Source organism: Littorina saxatilis, linkage group LG9 (genome assembly GCF_037325665.1).
Source record: "Littorina saxatilis isolate snail1 linkage group LG9, US_GU_Lsax_2.0, whole genome shotgun sequence".
NCBI classification, from domain to species: Eukaryota; Metazoa; Mollusca; class Gastropoda; order Littorinimorpha; family Littorinidae; genus Littorina; species Littorina saxatilis.
The window spans coordinates 12,484,590-12,503,893 of record NC_090253.1 but is presented as its reverse complement, the minus strand read 5'-3'; the positions used below and the strand labels follow the sequence as shown (position 1 = coordinate 12,503,893).

Here is a 19,304-nt window from a genome sequence, read left to right as displayed (position 1 = left end):
ATTAATTCATTATGCTTAAGTTTGGAGTTCAATCCGTCAATTAATTTCACGACAAATGTTCTTTGGCTTGCTTACATGGACTTGTATCAAAAATAAGTCAAGAATGTCACTGGATTCTGAGCTATGAATTTAACACGCTAAAGTTCAAGAATACCCCGCTTGTTATACTTCTAGCAATGACATGTGGCTCTCACCAGAATTCCATCGTGATAGAGAAGCTGTCATCATTCCCTCGTTGTTCCTCGTCACTGTCCGGCTTTGCTTGTTTCTTCGGCATATGATCTGCTGCGTTTGAGTCCTGATTTTCTTCGTCTCTGGCTTTCGCTTTTCGGCTCCGTGTGGACGCCATTTTTCCGCGCCAAATTTTGCTCTGAGGGGTTTATGTGAGTGGCATCCCTTAGAACGATAGACTGGTTTCTGACGACAAGTTGCTTCCCTTTATCCATACTCTCTCTCTCTCTCTCTCTCTCTCTCTCTCTCTCTCTCTCTCTCTCTCTCTCTCTCTCTCTCTCTCTCTCTCTCTCTCTCACACACACACACACACACATACCCACCACACGCTCACGCACACGAACACACACTGAACGCAACCAATAATCATAAAAGACACAGCAGCAAACATTTAGTTAATGACAGCTTTGTTGTCTGTTTCTGCAGTTCTTGCTTCATTTCACTTATTAGTCACTTGCCCCTTTTTGTCTCATTTTGTCGGTTCTTAATAAAATTGTACTGAAACTGTTAGTAGCTAAAACAAAATAAACAAGTCGCGTAAGGCGAAAATACAACATTTAGTCAAGCTGTCGAACTCACAGAATGAAACTGAATGCAATGCAATTTTTCAGCAAGACCGTATACTCGTAGCATCGTCAGTCCACCGCTCGTGGCAAAGGCAGTGAAATTGACAAGAAGAGCTGGGTAGTAGTTGCGCTGAGAAGGATAGCACGCTTTTCTGTACCTCTCTTCGTTTTAACTTTCTGAGCGTGTTTTTAATCCAAACATATCATATCTATATGTTTTTGGAATCAGGAACCGACAAGGAATAAGATGAAAGTGTTTTTAAATTGATTTCGAAAATTTAATTTTGATCATAATTTGTATATTTTTAATTTTCAGAGCTTGTTTTTAATCCAAATATAACATATTTATATGTTTTTGGAATCAGAAAATGATGAAGAATAAGATGAACGTAAATTTGGATCGTTTAAAAAAAATTTTTTTTTTTTTACAATTTTCAGATTTTTATCGACGATTATCAGCATTAAAGCTGAAATGCATTACCGAAGTCCGGCCTTCGTCGAAGATTGCTTGGCCAAAATTTCAATCAATTTGATTGAAAAATGAGGGTGTGACAGTGCCGCCTCAACTTTTAAAAAAAAAAGCCCGATATGACGTCATCAAAGACATTTATCGAAAAAAAGAAAAAAAATTCCGGGGATATCATACCAAGGAACTCTCATGTCAAATTTCATAAAGATCGGTCCAGTAGTTTACTCTGAATCGCTCTACACACGCACACGCACACACACACACATACACCACGACCCTCGTCTCGATTCCCCCTCTATGTTAAAACATTTAGTCAAAACTTGACTAAATGTAAAAATAAAACATATTTGTAAAAATAAATGAAGGGTTGAGCGTAACTTTCTTTAGCACAAAAAAATACAGCTTTAACAGACGATTTTTTGAAATAACTAATGCTTCCGTCAGGTTTGTTCGGGTTGTGAAAGAGTGATTACCCTTGCTTTTCCCCTGACAAATAACTTCATTCGTGCTTCTGTCCACGTGTTCCCGACACACCCCTCGCTAGTGTTTGGCCCCTCCAATGTCTGCACGAGTAAAAAGCACTCTTTCACAATCCATTTTTGTGAATTTGTCTCTTCTGGTCAGTTCTGTACACACACACACACACACACTGACACACACACAAACAGGAGAGTAGAACAAGAAGAAACATATAACGTCAAGTTATAATGTTCGTGGGTACTGATCAGAACTCACCGTCCAAAAAAAGTCTCCAATGCTTCGTGCGGGTCAGAAAATCAGTTTGGCTTAACAAGGACAGTGCCTCCAATGACAGACATAATACGAACATTACGGGCACTACTGACTTCTTCAATAGTCTGGGGTTCACCTTTCTCCAGCCCCGCGACTCATTGACAATAAAAACAAGTCGCGTAAGGCGAAATGACTAGCTACATTTAGTCAAGCTGTTGAAATCACAGAATAAAACTGAACGCACTGCATTTTTTTTTAACCGAGACAATACAGCTTCGTCAATCCCCGCGGCAGTTTTCCTGTGCAACACGAAGTGAAATTGACGAGGCAGAATAGCGCAATAGCGTACTGCTGTAAGGAGGAAAGCGCGCTTTTCTGTATTCTTTTTAACTTTCAGAGTTTGTTTTGAATAAAACATATATCTATATGTTTTTGGAATCAGGAAATGATAACGAATAAGATGAAATCATTTTTGGATCGATTTCTTACATTTTAATCGTAGCACCAACTAACCTATTTTCGTTAATTGTGATCACATTTTAAGAGTAAACATAACATATGTATATATTTTTAGATTCAGAATTTGATGAAGAATACGATGCAATCAATTTTGAATCTGTTTGCGACAATTTAATTTTAATGACAACTTTAATGAGCAACTCATTAATTAATGTTTAAGCCTCCACGCTAAAATGTAATACTAAAGTTCGGGCTTCGTCGAAGATTACTTGACCAAAATATCAACCAATTTGGTTCAAAAATGAGGGCGTGACAGTGCCGCCTAAAGTTTAACTAAATGCCGGAAATGACGTCATCGAAGACATTTATCGGAAAAAAGAAAAATGATCTGGGGATATCATACCCAGGAACTCTCATGTAAAGTTTCATGAAGATCGGTCCAGAAGTTTTCTCGGAACTGATCTATACACACACACACACACACACATACACCATGACCCTCGTCTCGATTCCCCCTCTATGTTAAAACATTTAGGGCAGTTATCGCCAAAGCCAGCGCTTTGACGGCCTCACTGATGAAATTATTTATTACTCTCTAGTTGTTTCAGTGTCGACTTGACCTCTAACTCACAGGCAAATGAAATCCAAAACCAGATTAACTGCTAACGTTCCAAAATTCAAAAAAACAAAAACAAAACAAGAATGGTATGTTTTTGGAACGTTTAATTAATGACAGAAAAAAACATTGCATTCACACGATTGAGATTGGTGGGACAGTGGAGGTGGCATATCGAGGTACCAGAGTGAATATGGGGGTGGGGGCACGTTGAGAGGGTATGGGGCGGGCGGTGAGATGTGGCTTTTTTCTCCTCCTTTTTCGCCTCTCTATACTACAAAAGGGATGAAAGTAAACGCGGCCGTCAGAACCTACAAAATGTCTGCAAAACTCTGAACATAAATAAAAATTTAAGTAAACCTAAAAAGTCAAGGGAAAAACGTGCTCCCTAGTACACATCTATAACGAGAGAGGGGGGGGGAGGGGGGAATAAGAGTAGAGCATGCATTGGGGGTGATCGTGTTCAGACAGTTGTCACAGTGTGTGCGCGTGCGTCAGTGTGTCGGTGTGAACGTTGTGTGTGTGTGTGTGTGTGTGTGTGTATGTGTGTGTGTCACGGTGTGTGTGTGTGTGCCGTGTGTGTGCCGTGTGTCAGTGTGTGTCATAGTGTGAAGTAGGGGGGGCGTTGTTTTTACGAGTTTAAGAGGTAAACGAAACACAATGAAAGGGGGCACACAAACGCCCTGTGACACCCCCACCACATCCAAATCCCACCCAGTCACACTGACACACACACACTGACACACACACACTGACACACACACTGACACACACACACACACACACACACACACACACGCACACACATACACACACACCCCAACCCCACTCCACCCGACCCCTCCCAAACTACCAGCATCCCACACGCAAACACAACAGTCTTGCTTGACAAAGGAACAGCTGATGTGTCGATTTGAAAAGAATCAGCACAGCGCTCTGCCATTTTGTTCCATATCAATCACCAGCTCCAGCTGCTTCCAAAACATATGAGGGTCATGACCTTTAGTGATTTGCATTTGGGGGGCCGGGGAGGTGGAATCATGGAAATAACACAGAATTGGCATACAAAGTCTCACGAGCGTGCGGGCGGAATCGCCAGAATTGATTAATGCTCACTCGTGAGTACAATAAGCTTAATTTTCGGTCTTTTTACTAATGCTAGCTTTGTTGATATTTGGACTCCAAACGATTTAGACCCCTTCGTTTTCACAGACAAATGTTGTGGCAGGCAAGAGGTAGATATATCCTCCCACGAAATGGACTAGCAAAGGACAAATACCCTTGCTTCAAGTCTACCGTCGTCGTTCTGTAAATAGAGAGGTTGCGAAGAGAACAACCGCGGAATACTCAGTACGGAACCAGACACACCGCATTACAATGTTCCTGTCTCAGACTGCAAAAGTGACACCCGTTCTGGCCCCCATGTAGGCTACCAGCCCCCATGGGACGAATTGGTGTCACCAAATAATTGGATGATTTGGACGAGAAAAATTACGTCAACTGTGTCTCGGTTCCGTACGTTCGTTCTCCCTGCAACTTCTCTAATAATACCTGCCTGGGTGCGACAGCCGACGACCGCCCGCCAGACACCTACCCACACAGACAGACACCGTGCGTATAGTCACAGCGTGCGCAGACTGCAGACTGTCAGTCTCGGCGACACGCGACAATCAATGAAAGTGTCAGTCCTGTCTGAACTGAGTGGCTGGTCCATTGGGAGGGTCTAAGAGGTGTTTTTTTCCCTCGATTTCAGTATTGTTTTTATAATTTAGCACACACAAAATTAAAAACACCCCGAAAACACCCTTAATAGGTTAGGAATATTGCCTTCAGAGGATCAGCAACGATATGAAAATATTGATTTCACTATGAATCTAACACCTTTCTTTCCTTTTGTAAATGATACATTTCTTTCGCTTTGTATTTTCCTTTTTTTTATTTTTTTTTTACATCGCTTTAATTATCCCATGGCTCAGAATTTTTTAATTGGTCTTTTAAAAAATATTTTTTATATAGAATGTACATTTTGTGTGAACAATATGTTTTTTTCAGATTAGTTTTGTAAACTTGAAAAAACGACTTTTCAAAATCCACATTCATCCAAAGCAGTCCCTTGTTTGTAACACCAACAAAAGAAAGGCCGAATAACTGCTCAAACACAAACCAAACAAGTCGCGTAAGGCGAAAATACAATATTTAGTCAAGTAGCTGTCGAACTCACAGAATGAAACTGAACGCAACGCAACGCAGCAAGACCGTATACTCGTAGCATCGTCACTCCACCGCCCGTGGCAAAGGCAGTGCCCGTGGAATTGACAAGAAGAGCGGGGTATTCGTTGCGCTGAGAAGGATAGCACGCTTTTCTGTACCTCTCTTCGTTTTAACTTTCTGAGCGTGTTTTTAATCCAAACATATCATATCTATATATTTTTGGAATCAGGAACCGACAAGGAATAAGATGAAAGTGTTTTTAAATTGATTTCAAAACAAAAAAAATTTGATAATAATTTTTATATATTTAATTTTCAGAGCTTGTTTTTAATCCGAATATAAGATATTTATATGTTTTTGGAATCAGCAAATGATGGAGAATAAGATAAACGTAAATTTGGATCGTTTTATAAATTTTTATTTTTTTTTACAATTTTCCGATTTTTAATGACCAAAGTCATTAATTAATTTTTAAGCCACCAAGCTGAAATGCAATACCGAACCCCGGGCTTTGTCGAAGATTACTTGACCAAAATTTGAACCAATTTGGTTGAAAAATGAGGGCGTGACAGTGCCGCCTCAACTTTCACGAAAAGCCGGATATGACGTCATCAAAGACATTTATCAAAAAAATGAAAAAAACGTTCGGGGATTTCATACCCAGGAACTCTCATGTCAAATTTCATAAAGATCGGTCCAGTAGTTTAGTCTGAATCGCTCTACACACACACACAGACACACACACACACACACGCACACACACACACACACACACACACGCACATACACCACGACCCTCGTTTCGATTCCCCCTCGATGTTAAAATATTTAGTCAAAACTTGACTAAATATAAAAACCATCAGTTTCCCTGCCTTTTTAACCGTTATTTTAACGGATGAATGGAAGATGAATAAACGGAACGGGGGAGGTGGTGGGTTTTTTTCAGACACGGTGTTTTTTTAAACACCTGTGGTGTCTTTCTAGGTCACGTAATCCAGGCGTGTCGAAGTGAGGCGGAAAAACCCACTGTCGTGTTTACCTGCCGCGCAGCGATGACATGATTCTGTCATTCAGTTCTATCCACAGGTGCCTGGATTGGAATTTCAGAAGATATAAAAATGTCTTTGTTCGTTGAGGTGTATTTCTGATCTCCTGTCAATCGCACACTGAGTACAATGTTGTGCGCTCGGTTTCACTTTGGGAACTGGAATGCAAAACTACACTGAATTCGTTGTTGTAGGTCTACGAGCAAAGGTCGTGAGATTAACTGATTTTAGTTCATGCCCATACGTTAGGCCGGTTAGTTTTGATAACTTTCGGACTAAGGAGGGGGTGGCGAAGAGGGGGGGGGGGACTAAGGAGGGGGTGGCGAAGGGGGGGGGGGGGAGGTGTCTGTGTGCCACAGGGCGTTTGTGTGCCCCCTTTCAATTAAATTTGATGCGATGCGTAGCATGAAGAAAAGTACTCGCCCTATGCCAAAAATTCATCTAGATAGCTTCTATGATCAAAGTGAAAGTCATTAGCTGAACTCCTCCGCCCCCTCCCCATCTCTGTCTCTGTCTTCGTCTTTCTCTCTCGCTGTCTCTCTGTCTCTGTCTCTGTCTCTGTCTGTGTCTGTCTGTCTGTCTGTGTCTGTCTGTCTCTCTCTCTCTCTCTCTCTCTCTCTCTCTCTCAATAAAGTGTCAAAGCGTCAAGCGTCTCTCTTCCGGCCCCCCCTCTCTCTCTCTCTCTCTCTCTCTCTCTCTCTCTCTCTCTCTCTCTCTCTCTCTCTCTCTCTCTCCTTCTCTGCGAAGCCTCTTATCTTACAATCTCAATCATTTCTAAATGAAGAGATATTAAATAGTGGCATTTAGCACACTGAGGCCTATTTTCATGAGGATATGAGACTGAAGTATTAAATTGCTGGTGTCAATGCTTCGTTCCTGCGTCCCCCATCCACCTGGTCCGTCATGGCTGCTTGAACAACTTTAACTGTGTGCATCCCAATCAGATATTCAAAGGTACTGCTAGTGTAAAGAACAAGATCTATGACATCTGGTACATGTACTACCTTCCCAGGGCCGGACCAAGTTCGTTTGAGGGGGGAGGGGGGGGGGTTCCAACTGAAGGCAGTGGTCCAAAGTCCACATTTTTTTTTCTCTGAGAGGTACATTGGATGGCCAGGGATGGCCGGGGGGGGGGGGGGGGGTTCGGAACCCCAGGAACCCCCCCCCCCCAGATCCGGCCCTGCCTTCCTAGTGACACTGAGGTGAAACTTGTCTAGGTAAGGAGAAAGCGAACAAACTGCCACTGTAGTTACCTGTAAGTTCGTATACAATGGAACCAGCCCCGGCGGCCACCTGTTGATAACGACTACCTGTCCGTTAAGACCAGCCAAAAAAAACACCTTATACAGCCGAACCTGCCCTGGCGACCACCTTTTGATAACGACTACCTGCCTATGTCGACAATCCGCAAAGAAACCCCGCCGAGGTTCTTTCCTGTATAACGTCCATTTTTTTTTTTTTTTAAATTTTCATTACTTTATTGTCCCATCGCTGGGAAATTCGGGTCGCTTCCTCCCAGTGGAAAGCTAGCAGCAACGGAGTCGCGCTACCCAGGTGTCTGCGTGTTTATGTGTATTCAGCCACCTGCACTTATGGCAGAATGACCAAGGTCTTTTACGTGCCATTGTGATGACACGGGGGTGGGACATGGCTTCCGTCTCTGGGTCTGCACATAAAGTTGACCCGTGTCCGTCCCGGCCCGAATTCGAACCTGCGACCTTCCGATCACAAGTCCAGTGCTCTACCAACTGAGCTACCGGGCCCCCATAACGACCATAACGACAACCTGTCTATAAGGGCCACATTAAGTTGGTCCCTTGGGTAGTCGTTAGAGACAGGTTTGACTGTATATCACATTGACCAAAACGTATTCGATGAAATTGCGTTACCGGCCGGCGAAATATCGCATCGAAGAAATGTCGTTCGAGAAAATGTTGGTCGCCCAAATTTCGTTATTTGCGTATTCTAGAATGTGGGGCTCGCCCTTTAGTCGGTTAGCAAACAATATTAGTTACTGTACCCAATACTACTGTATCAGTTCAATGATTTCGTATACCTGTGGGCTTTATCAGTTTCTGTGAGCCTGTCTGATAAGAAAGCCATATAACAGCTGTTTACTTGTACACGAGTTGTGTGTGTGTTTGAAGGCCAGCTTACATGTTTGATGTAATGTGTCATCGGCTACTTATACTAGATGATAGCCGTCTTTCAACATGTTGTACATCAGAACTGTGTTGTGGATCGAATGTTCTGTTTGTTAATGGGCATTCTGTGAACCCTTTACACCCCCCCCCCCCCAATGTTAAAACAAACAAAATCACACAAACAAGCAACAACCACTGCACTTCTCACAAATGAACCCTTTACACCCGCCCCCCCCCCCCCCCCGATGTTAAAACAAACAAAATCACACAAACAAGCAACAACCACTGCACTTCTCACAAATGAACCCTTTACACCCGCCCCCCCCCCCCCCTCATGTTAAAACAAACAAAATCACACCTTTACACCCCCCCCCCCCCCCCCGATGTTAAAACAAACAAAATCACACAAACAAGCAACAACCACTGCACTTCTCACAAATGAACCCTTTATATCCCCCCTTGCCCCTCCCCCCTCCCTCCCCCAATGTTAAAACAAACAAATCAAACAAACAAAAAACACGACAGACACACAAAAAACACGACAGACAAACAAAAAACCAAAAAACAAGAGCAAAATAATAAGCAAATAAAATGATACAAAACAACAACAAAAACAAACCAATAAAACAGTACACAGGGTAGCTCCACATCGTTAAATAGCCGACCAACCTAACAAAGAGAATACTAGCATCGTTAAATAGCCGACCAACCTAACAAAGAGAATACTAGCATCGTTAAATAGCCGACCAACCTAACAAAGAGAATACTAGCATCGTTAAATAGCCGACCAACCTAACAAAGAGAATACTAGCATCGTTAAATAGCCGACCAACCTAACAAAGAGAATACTAGCATTTTGGAAGAACCAGAACTGCAGTTGGACAGTCTTGAAAGAAAACACTCTCAAACAAAACAAAAAAACAAAAAAAAAACACAGGCTATCTAAAAATCTTCTACGTGTATTCAGTTTGGCAAGTAGTTGATACGTTTAATTACTATGATGAACTGTAAAATGTTGACTTTGACTAAATGTTCACACTTTTGATAAAGTGCCATTAGAGGCTGCTTTTTGGTTGTGATTCGACAGAAGAGTATTTCAGTTGTTCTTCATCAAGTGTACTCATTCGTGTGCCTATGTTCGGCAATTTTGCATTTGCTATAAATTCTTTGTCATGACTGATACAAATAAAACAGACAGGATTGAGACAACATTCTTGTACGCAATGTACTGCATTGCATAAATAAGTTTTATACCAATTGACCCTTCGATTAATGTTAGTTTTTTGTCACTCCCCAAAAGGTTGGGCTTGTGTGTACCCTTGATACTTTTACGCATTCCGCGTGCCCGGCGTTCGCGTGCGGCCGCCAACATATGAGGGGGCGTGGCCACTTGGCCGATCACCAATCGTTGCAGACGACAGAAATGGTCTGCTTGTTCTTGCAACCTTACCATGCTGCTCACGCGGAATCTAGGCACAAACTGACTGAAAAAAGACGTAGACATCCATCCTGTTCGAAAACAAAGTCTGTGGTGACCGCAGAAAGAATTCTAAACTTTGCTTGCATCGGGAAAAGCCAGTTTTCTCTCTTTCAGTGAAAGGGAAATACCGAACAACGTTGCATGCCGGGAGATGTGTTAAGGCGTGGTCACGTGATCTTCTTTGTGTGCTGAACTCTCCTCGTGTGAGTCAGTGCCCCACTCACACATCTTTGTTTCTGGGACGCGTTCTCCTTACCTAGACAAGTATCACCTGTCTAACTGACCACACACCGAGGAGAGAGAGTGAAGAGTCGGTCTGGCCTCTGAGACGATGGCTGGAGTCGGTGGAGTTTGCATTTCCACATAATTTTTACCGTCACCATTCAGCTGTTCTCTGTAACATGGCGCTTGTGAGCTTGACACGGACCAGCCGACAGCCGATTGTTATGGATTTCCACGGCGCATCCACTCCTCAGCGTTCCCACAGTGTTTTGGCAGCAGCAGCAGTCTTTCCCCAAGGATACTCTGTTGTCCAGCAAGCAGTGGAACCCGCCCAAAGTGACAAACCCATCGGATATGGAGCCTTCGGTGTTGTATGGTAAGTCGCTCATAACGCTTTCAGTTCACACTTGCTCTTTGTTGTTTTGCCTTGCCGGCTTGGACTCAGCTGTCTGCTGCAGCAAACAAGCCTGGTCTTCTTTGTCTTCTTGACTTAAAAAATCACTACATTCACGTGCTCCCTATCCCCCTTTCCGTTCCTTCTTCCCATGACTGAGATAACACAGAACAGTGACTGTCGGTTGAGGTTTGCTGTGTATGTTTTGCTTCCCTTCCCGAGTTTTTAAGCAATTTTGCCGAAACACAGGCGGCCGACCGCCGTTTGCAGCTTTTGTCAGTACGTGTCGTTCGACAGCGAGCTTTTGTTGACTGTGTGCGAAACGCCCCAGTCGGCCTCTTCGGGCAGGACAGACCGAAGGGGTCAGTGGAAGGACGCTTGGCTTTGTGTCAGCAGGGATCAGGCAAAACCCTGTCAACCGCCTCTTGCTACCCCCTCCCCCTATTCCAGCCCCTCTTCTTCTTTTTCCTGCAGCTCTATCATGTCTCCTCCCCAAGTTTCCCTTTCCTCTGGTCAGGTGTTGACAGCTCTGTGATGAACCTCGCCACTTGTCTGTGTTGCATGGACGTTACATAATGTAGTACACAACCAGGCTTTCGGTTACGCACAACAATTTCTGTCTTTAAATTTAAAAGGGCTGACAGCGTGTTATTTCCTTTACATCCACCGCGTCCACCCTGCGGACCCAGCTGCATCTCTCACAAGAGCGATAAATTAAGGCCAAAAAAAAAAGGTCTGTTTACGGTAACATAGGCCACAAAAATAGGGTCGGTAGGTCGGGATTTTTTTTTTTTTTCCAAAAAACCATATTTTTACGTTATTATTTTTTTTCCCAAATGCCAAAAAAGTCTGGGGTCGCGCGAAAAAATAGGGTCGGTCGGGTTACCGTAAACAGACCTTTTTTTTTTTTTTAAGGACAAGAAATACTGTACTCACCTGTGTGCAAAGAATACAAAAAATATGAACAATTTAGTTATAAATTTACACCAATATTTGTTTTGTGTTCTAAGTTCACACATGAATACGGTATTTCTATTTTATTATTTATTTTTTCTCAGATTTGTTATTAAATAAAAAGCATGCAATCATGTTATGTCTTTGGTCGATGATTTTTTTGGTCCCATTCTACCTGTTTTCTTTCAATCTGAACTTAGTTAGCACAAGCTTTTGCGATTTTTTGGATTTGGGTATTTCTTGAGCAGTTGAAGTAGAAATTTCAATTCTTGAAATTCAAGTTCATATTCTTGTCACTTGATTATCGAGTCAGTAGAGATGCAATGTTGTTTTCAGCACCAATATGTAATGCTTCATTCCATTTTCCCTGCTATAACGATTGTTCATGTTGCTGGTGCTGAATAAATTAGAAATATAGCATTAGCTCCAAGAGACCTAATTCACACTGGTTCAGAAAACTAGACTACTTTCATTTTGTACCTGCAGATCTAGCAGTCATAACTTATCCTGTGTGGGTAAAGTGGTACAAATAGCTATCAGGGCCGGACTAGGCGAAGAGAGGGGGGGGGGGGGTGCCAGTGGTGGTCCAGGGAGATGTTCCCCCTGGCGGGGTCAAGGGGCAGAGCCCCTTGTGGGGGTCAGGGGGCTTCGCCCTCTGAAGCTGATGGGTAGGTCATATTCTAAGATAGGAAAATGGTCGCTCCTTGCATGAAACGCATAAAATAAACAATAATAAAAAATGTTTTAAATAAGTGAGGTACATGTTTAGGCTGGGGGGGGGGGGGGGGGTTTATGTCATGTCCTGCCCTGACTATCTTCTCGAAAGACACATCATCTAGATATATATGATAATAAGTCAATAGATTATTAACTAGTTCTGTTATTGTCAGCAAGAAACTGTGTCATCTCCCAGTGACATTGACAATCTGATTCTAAGTGATGAGGTCTTATTCAAAACTTCTGAAAGTAGGTCACCTGCCACTCTAAGTGGGTCAGGTCAAACCAGAGTTCTAGCTTGATAAAATCAATGCCCTGGTAGTCCCATTAGCAAAGTGAGCGTTTGATAATGATAGTTGTTTTATACCTATTTTAGACGGTTACTCAACTTCTGACATAATAGAGGGAGAAGTTGGTGCTGGTTTTATGGGTCTTCATAATCATAGTTCACACGATTGCTGTATTGAACAGTTCAGGGTATTATATGGCAGACTTGTGGTCCTAGCAGAGATAAACTAAAGAAAACACAATATTGTCGTAAGATTATTATATTTAAGATTGATTGTAAGGGGCTTAGAACTGTTTTAGGATTTGCACCATATAAAATACCCTTATTATTATTTTTATTATGAAGAAAATTTGGGTTAATTTGTCCCATGGGGCATATCATTATTAAACCTGTCTTTATAGAAACATGCTGATGAGCATGTACCGGTAGCTTTGTAAGAAGTAGTGTACAGTATACTTTTTAATTTTTTTATTTATCATTGCTTCTGTTGGAGTTGAGAGCTTCAGCTTCAGTTTCAGTGGGCTTGAAGTAAGAAAAGCTATTCCTTTGAGCAGAGGAAGCTGTCAAAGTAACTTAGTGTGTTCAAACTGGTGACATCTTTTCTCTCCCCGGGGAGTTTTGGCTTTGTCAAACACCGTACCGGTGACACGCAAACCGTTCACATTTTTAGGCTCAGGGATGGGGGGAGGGGGCTGTCAATCTGCCAAAGCCTTTCTCTCGGGCCAACAGATCATGATGAGGAGACAGGGTGAGCAGGAGGGTGGTGGTGGTGTTGTGAGGAGGAAAACAAAGAGAGCCGGGAGGATCAATGTTTGACACACTTCGCGTGGCTCGATCAGCTGTTACTGTGGCGTGCGAGGCGGCCCAGACCTAGTTCCCCCTCCCCTTTTTTCCCTCTCTTTATTCCTTCCCCGTCCTATCGCATACACACACAAAGAACTAGAGTCCGCAATCTCTCTTTCCCCACCCCACCCTGCCAGGCCCGGACTATTTTTGTACCCGGGGCAGACAAAGGCATACATGTATGTTTCTCTTGCTGGGACAAAACTTGCTGTCGTCGGTCACAATTTGTCTCTTTGTCTGAACATGTTCGAAGAAAATGCGCCGTCTGTGTGTCAGAAAGTGGGGAATTAGTGCAAGTAGGTTTGTCGTGCTTTGTCAGTGTTACTTTATCGTGCAGTGACAATGCAGCATGCAACTGCAAGCTACGTTACAAGACAAGAGGCAACCCGTTCGTGGTTGTGTTCGGGGCTTGTTTGTCTTTCTCTGCTTTGTTTCAATTTTTGTGACCACAACCTCTCTTTCTTTCCCCCCATCCCTACCCCCTTCCGTGACCTATTCTGTGGTTTGAAGCGCATGCTTACCTCAGTTTGCTAAGTGTCACTGGCTTTGTTTTCTCGCTAGTTTGCAACATCCCTGCACCGCACAAAGAGCTTGCAGCTTATCAAGGGAGAGTGTTTTTACAATACAGACCTGGAATTAGTTAGTTTTCTGCTGTTCGAAACATGAACATCTTTTATGGGTAAAGTTGTAGAGTTCATTGCAGGCACAAAGGAACAATTCTCTAGATGTCAGACGTCATTGCTTCCGACAACTCGGTTCACCTAATTGGTATAAGTAATAGTATACTGCAGTCTAGCCGTGTCAGGCGCGTAATTAGTCGTGGTGTCAATACATATATAACAGAACATACCATGCATCATGGCTATGAAGCCAGTTCCTAATGAAAGATTCATGGCGGAATTACGCAATTCTGATTGCAATCCGAGTGCTATGTACCAACCCCTTGTATCCTGTGAATCTGTGTACACGTACAGACGGAAAACCAAAGCCTTTGAGTGCAGAGCGAAGGCTAGGCTAGAGCGTCAGGGCAGCGATTGCTAAAGTGTTTGGTTATGTTTGAAGGATTGCTAAGGAAAGAGTCATGGCCCTAATGACTCCGGTTTGATAATTATCGGCTCGAGCAGCTGGTAACATTTGACACCACTCCTCTTTTATCAGTCAGTGCCAGTCAAGTCTTGTGTCGGTTCTGAGTCACCCCACCCACCCCTCTCTGAGTTTTGTTTGTGATAATGTATGGAATTCGTTCGGCGCGCTTTCAGAATGCTCCCCCCCCCCCCCCCCCATCCCTGTTTCTTCTCTCTGAATCTCTCTCTCCTTCAGGTCAGATTTCTTGGCAGATTTGCAAGATTAGGGTTTTGTCTAAACTCTTTATCCGTTCGTAATGAAAACTTCAGTCGTTCTCTAAAGACAAGGCGCCCGTCTACGCCTCAATCCCACCCTCCCACTCACCCCCACCCCCCATCCCCCGCCTCTCTCTCTCTCTCTCTCTCTCTCCTCGCTTTCTTTCTCACATGCACATCATCGTATTCGGAAGAGTTGATGCATGGTCTTCTTCTTTCTTCGACTCTCTGTCTCTGGAGAGAGATCAGTTGCTGTACTTTCCCCCTTCCTCGTTCGCTGTTTCTTATCTTTATCTGTTTGTTCTTGTATGGTCATGGAATGCCCCCAACTACATGAATCTCTGCGCAGTTTGTGCCCCCTTCTTTATCCATGCCGAATCGCCTTGCTCACATTCTTGCTTTGTGAGTTTAGATTGGTATCGTAATCAAAACTGTACATCGCAGCCTTCATCTCCATCACGGCCTCTCCATCACGGCCCAGAACATCTGTAAATGTTGAAACACAGGTTACATCACACCTGGGTCTGCACCCTGTGGCTCAGTCAGTCTTCATTACCTGCTTTGGGAACACTTACTCCACTGGCTTGGTGTGCCGCCTAGCTCTGCCCGACACCCCCCCCCCCCCCCCCCCCGCCCAACTTTCCGTCTTCCACCTGTCCCAGCACAACCCCCCTCCCCCCCAACGTTTGGTTGTTTCTGTTTTTGGACCCACTCCCCCACCCCCCTCCACGCTTCTCGTGCTCTTCACAGAACCAGATGGGCATGTGTTATTTTTGATTCCGTTGTGTTGCTCACCTGTGATGTCTTGAAGAACAGTTAACGCAGTATTTCTGTGGAGTTTTGACGTTGTTCTTTTTGTCTACAACTCTGTTTTCTGGTTGTGTCCTAATGTAGCTAGTGGATTCCGCCTCCCATCCTGGCCTTGAGACACACGTTCGCACGTGCACACACACTGGCAGTGACACACACGCACGGTCTCTCTTTCTCTGTCTCTTTCTATCGTACCATCCCCGAATTATCCCAAGCAATTAAAAACCAAATCCAGCGTAACATCGCCAACTAACGATGGTTTCCTAAGTTACATAATTGACAGTGCCGAGTACGTAGTGGATGCTGGTCGACCTTTGATTGGCTAGGTTAGATGGTGCGACTGATTGTCCACATCGTTAAGCATCCAGTCCACAGAGCCACTCGACCGTATTATACACTGTGGCGTGAAGGTTGAGCTTGATTTAGTCCTACTTCCGAGGTGAAAATGTAATCGCCTCAAGCGTGTTCGTGGACTCTGGCTTATGCATAGATGTGCGGAAATCAAAAGGTTGTTTTACAGACAGTTATTTCATGGACAAATGGAAATCATAACCTAATGAGGCACAGCGCTAATGATCCAAGAAACAAAAGGGACGTAAGCGCTCTAACTATAGACTGTGCAACAAGAGTTAATGAGAGGTATGTGGAACCAATGTCCTGGCACCTGAGAGAATAACAAGCATTGCAATCAACATGCAACTTTCATCTTCAATGTGCACAACCAAAATATTCGCACCTCAGAGGGTTTTTTTTAAATTGTAAATTGGGGGGAAGGGGGGGGGGGGGATTTTGCCTCAAGTTTAGGGACAAAGTTCAGTAGTCTTGTGTTTTGTGATGTATGCCACTGTCATTCTCTAGACGGGAAGATTGAGGTTTTCTTCAGTTTCTTGGAATTGGAACCTTCTCAATCTCTGGTTTTTCCTTTTCAAATCTTTGTGGCGTACTTCCTTCTTCCCCTATAAGTTTCCTTTCTGCCTTCCTCGCTTCTCGCCAAGTAACTTACGGAGGATTTCCTTGTTGTTCTTTGATGGTTAAGGGAGTTAATGAGCGTTTTTGTAAGTCAATCAATGAGGCTTATATCGCGCATATTCCGTGGGTACAGTTCTAGGCGCTCTGCAGTGATGCCGTGTGAGATGAAATTTTATACGGCCAGTAATTGCAGCCATTTCGGCGCATATTTACCTTTCACGGCCTATTATTCCAAGTCACACGGGTATAGGTAGACAATTATTAACTGTGCCTAAGCAATTTTGCCAGGAAAGACCCTTTTGTCAATCGTGGGATCTTTAACGTGCACACCCAATGTAGTGTACACGGGGGGGAGTTCGGACACCGAAGAGAGTCTGCACACAAAGTTGACTCTGAAATAAATTTCCGCCGAACCTGGGATCGAACTCACGCTGACAGCGGCCAACTGAATACAAATCCAGCGCGCTACCAACTGAGCTATATCCCCGCCCGTATTAAGTATTAATCAATACAGGAAACCCTCCCCCATCCACTTCCTTAGTTACTTAAGACTTACAGACATTTGATAAATCGTTTGTAAATTTACAGATGTTATGAACAGAAACATTAACTTAAAAAGAAGATAAATCAGTGTGTGTGTGTGTGGGGGGGGTGTTCCCCTGCATGTGTAACAACCAACACTCTCTGTACACGGAGGATGGTGCAGCCTTTGCAAAATGAGAAGTTTAGACGAGCTTGTTCCCTGCATCAGTGTGAAGCTGATAAAGTGTTGTGCAAGGCCGAGAGCGTGGAGTACAGTTGTGGAGGTGATTTGCTAATAATGGAACTCCTTATGCGCTTGGCTGGAGATGAGTTGGCGAGGGGTGCGTGTATTGTACCGTGTAACGCTCAAGAACGTTCCAAGCGACCGACGTATCTGAAGGGGGTCAAGTGCTTATCGGGGCTGGGGAATGGAGGTTGGTTTGTGCTCTTTCTTCTTCTTCTTCTGCGTTCGTGGGCTGAAACTCCCACGTACACTCGTGGTTTTTTTTGCACGAGTGGAATTTTACGTGTATGACCGTTTTTTTACCCCGCCATTTAGGCAGCCATACGCCGTTTTCGGAGGAAGCATGCTGGGTATTTTCGTGTTTCTATAACCCACCGCACTCTGACATGGATTACAGGATCTTTTTTGTGCGCACTTGGTCTTGTGCTTGCGTGTACACACGGGGGTGTTCGGACACCGAGGAGAGTCTGCACACAAAGTTGACTCTGAGAAATAAATCTCTCGCCGAACCTCCAAACAAGGGTAACACTAACAGAAGGCGTATTTCATGATTGGTTAGGTTGGATTTTGACATCATGATTGATATTGAAGTATGTTGGGTTATCATGTTTGAATTGTGCTCATGTAGAGCATCGTATAGAGACATGTAACTGGCGAGTAGAAATGTTCATCTACTCGCCAAATGCGAGTGAAGTTGCTGAAACATTGTTCGTTTGGCTAGTAACTTTTACTCTCTGGCTATAAGTACATTTTCAGAATCACTAGCCAAAGGCGAGTACACCATTTGTTGGACTTTCAGGGCTGCCACCCCCTTATGGTTAGATTCTCGCACCAAGGCTTTGTGATCGTGAAGGTAAGAATCAGGTTAAAGGGCTGACGGCTGTGAACAAACAGTGTGATACAACCAGCCTTCACGAAGCCTACCTGTTTCAGTATTTGTTTGTGTAGTGTCCCATCCCAGGGCCATTTGTGTCGAATGCCGAGGATGGGGGGTATCTAACCTAGTGAGTGAAATGATCAAATAAAGGCTGTATCCGATAGCTCCACTCCTTTTCTCACCTTATTTCCGTAACCCCCCCCCCCCCTCTTCCGCCACACACCTCTTCTTTGTCTGGTCAGGTGATGTCGTTCAGGTGCCGGCTTTTGAAGGTGGATTAGATGTGAATTAACGAGGCCTTGGTCTGGGCTTACCAAGACTTGAACACGGGGTCAGCAAATCCCCGGCTCCGTATTTGTACGAATCACGATGTCAATGGGCGACCCATCCTTGTCGTGATGTTGTTTAGTTCGTGTGAGACCAGGCGTGACACACACGTCTGCAACTGCTGAGGCAACGAATGTGTTTTAAAAAAAATAGTTTATTTTTATTTTTAGACTGCTCTGTGAGGTGAAAAAGGTCGTGCGGTGAGGGAAAAGAAAGGATGTGATGGTGCGTGTCATTGAGGTTAAGCTGGTGTTAGAACTGGATGAACCTCGTGGAATTAAATCAGTATTCGTAGGATGGAGTGCTAGAGGCAATGCACATACTGGTTTATCATCTGGATGAAGTGGGACAACAGACACATCGACAATCTATCACTGTTTTAAATCAGTGTCTTAGACTTCTTCAGAAGTTGTCCCCTTTTCTGCCCCTATTTCGTTTGGGCCAAGCCTTTTGGTCTCTACAGCTGCTTGGCACAACGACTCAAGCGCATACACCATGCACAGAAAATCCTGCAGCCATAAGCTCTTTAACATGTATAGTAGTAGCACCTGGAAGCGTTACCTGGAACTCTATTAATAGCTTACCTGTGCGCATTCCTGCACGTGTCTTCCTCTCCAGACTGTACTCAGCACTAGCACATGTCGGTAAGGAGGGTGGTAGGTAGACTGCTTCGTCAGCGGGTAGCACGTGTCGCTTTTCTGTGTGGCACGGTGACAGATTTGTAGTCTTATAGTGCTTAGTAAGGTGTAAAGTGCATTCATTGCTAGATTTGGGGGATGCCATTTTATGGGCAGAAGCGAAACTTTTATATTTAGGCAAAAAAAAAAAAAGGTCTGTTTACG

At 43.8% G+C, this 19,304-nt stretch overlaps 1 protein-coding gene across 1 annotated transcript in view; it reads left to right on the top strand.

Moving 5' to 3' along the window:
• Positions 1-10,152: 10,152 nt before the first annotated feature.
• The window catches only part of LOC138975295 (serine/threonine-protein kinase NLK-like), a 65,357-nt gene continuing 56,205 nt past the window's right edge, over positions 10,153-19,304 (top strand). The window contains exon 1 of the mRNA XM_070347953.1: positions 10,153-10,552. Coding sequence (XP_070204054.1) covers positions 10,356-10,552 — 197 coding nt within the window. The 5' untranslated portion in view covers positions 10,153-10,355. The remainder of the gene's footprint in view (positions 10,553-19,304) is intronic.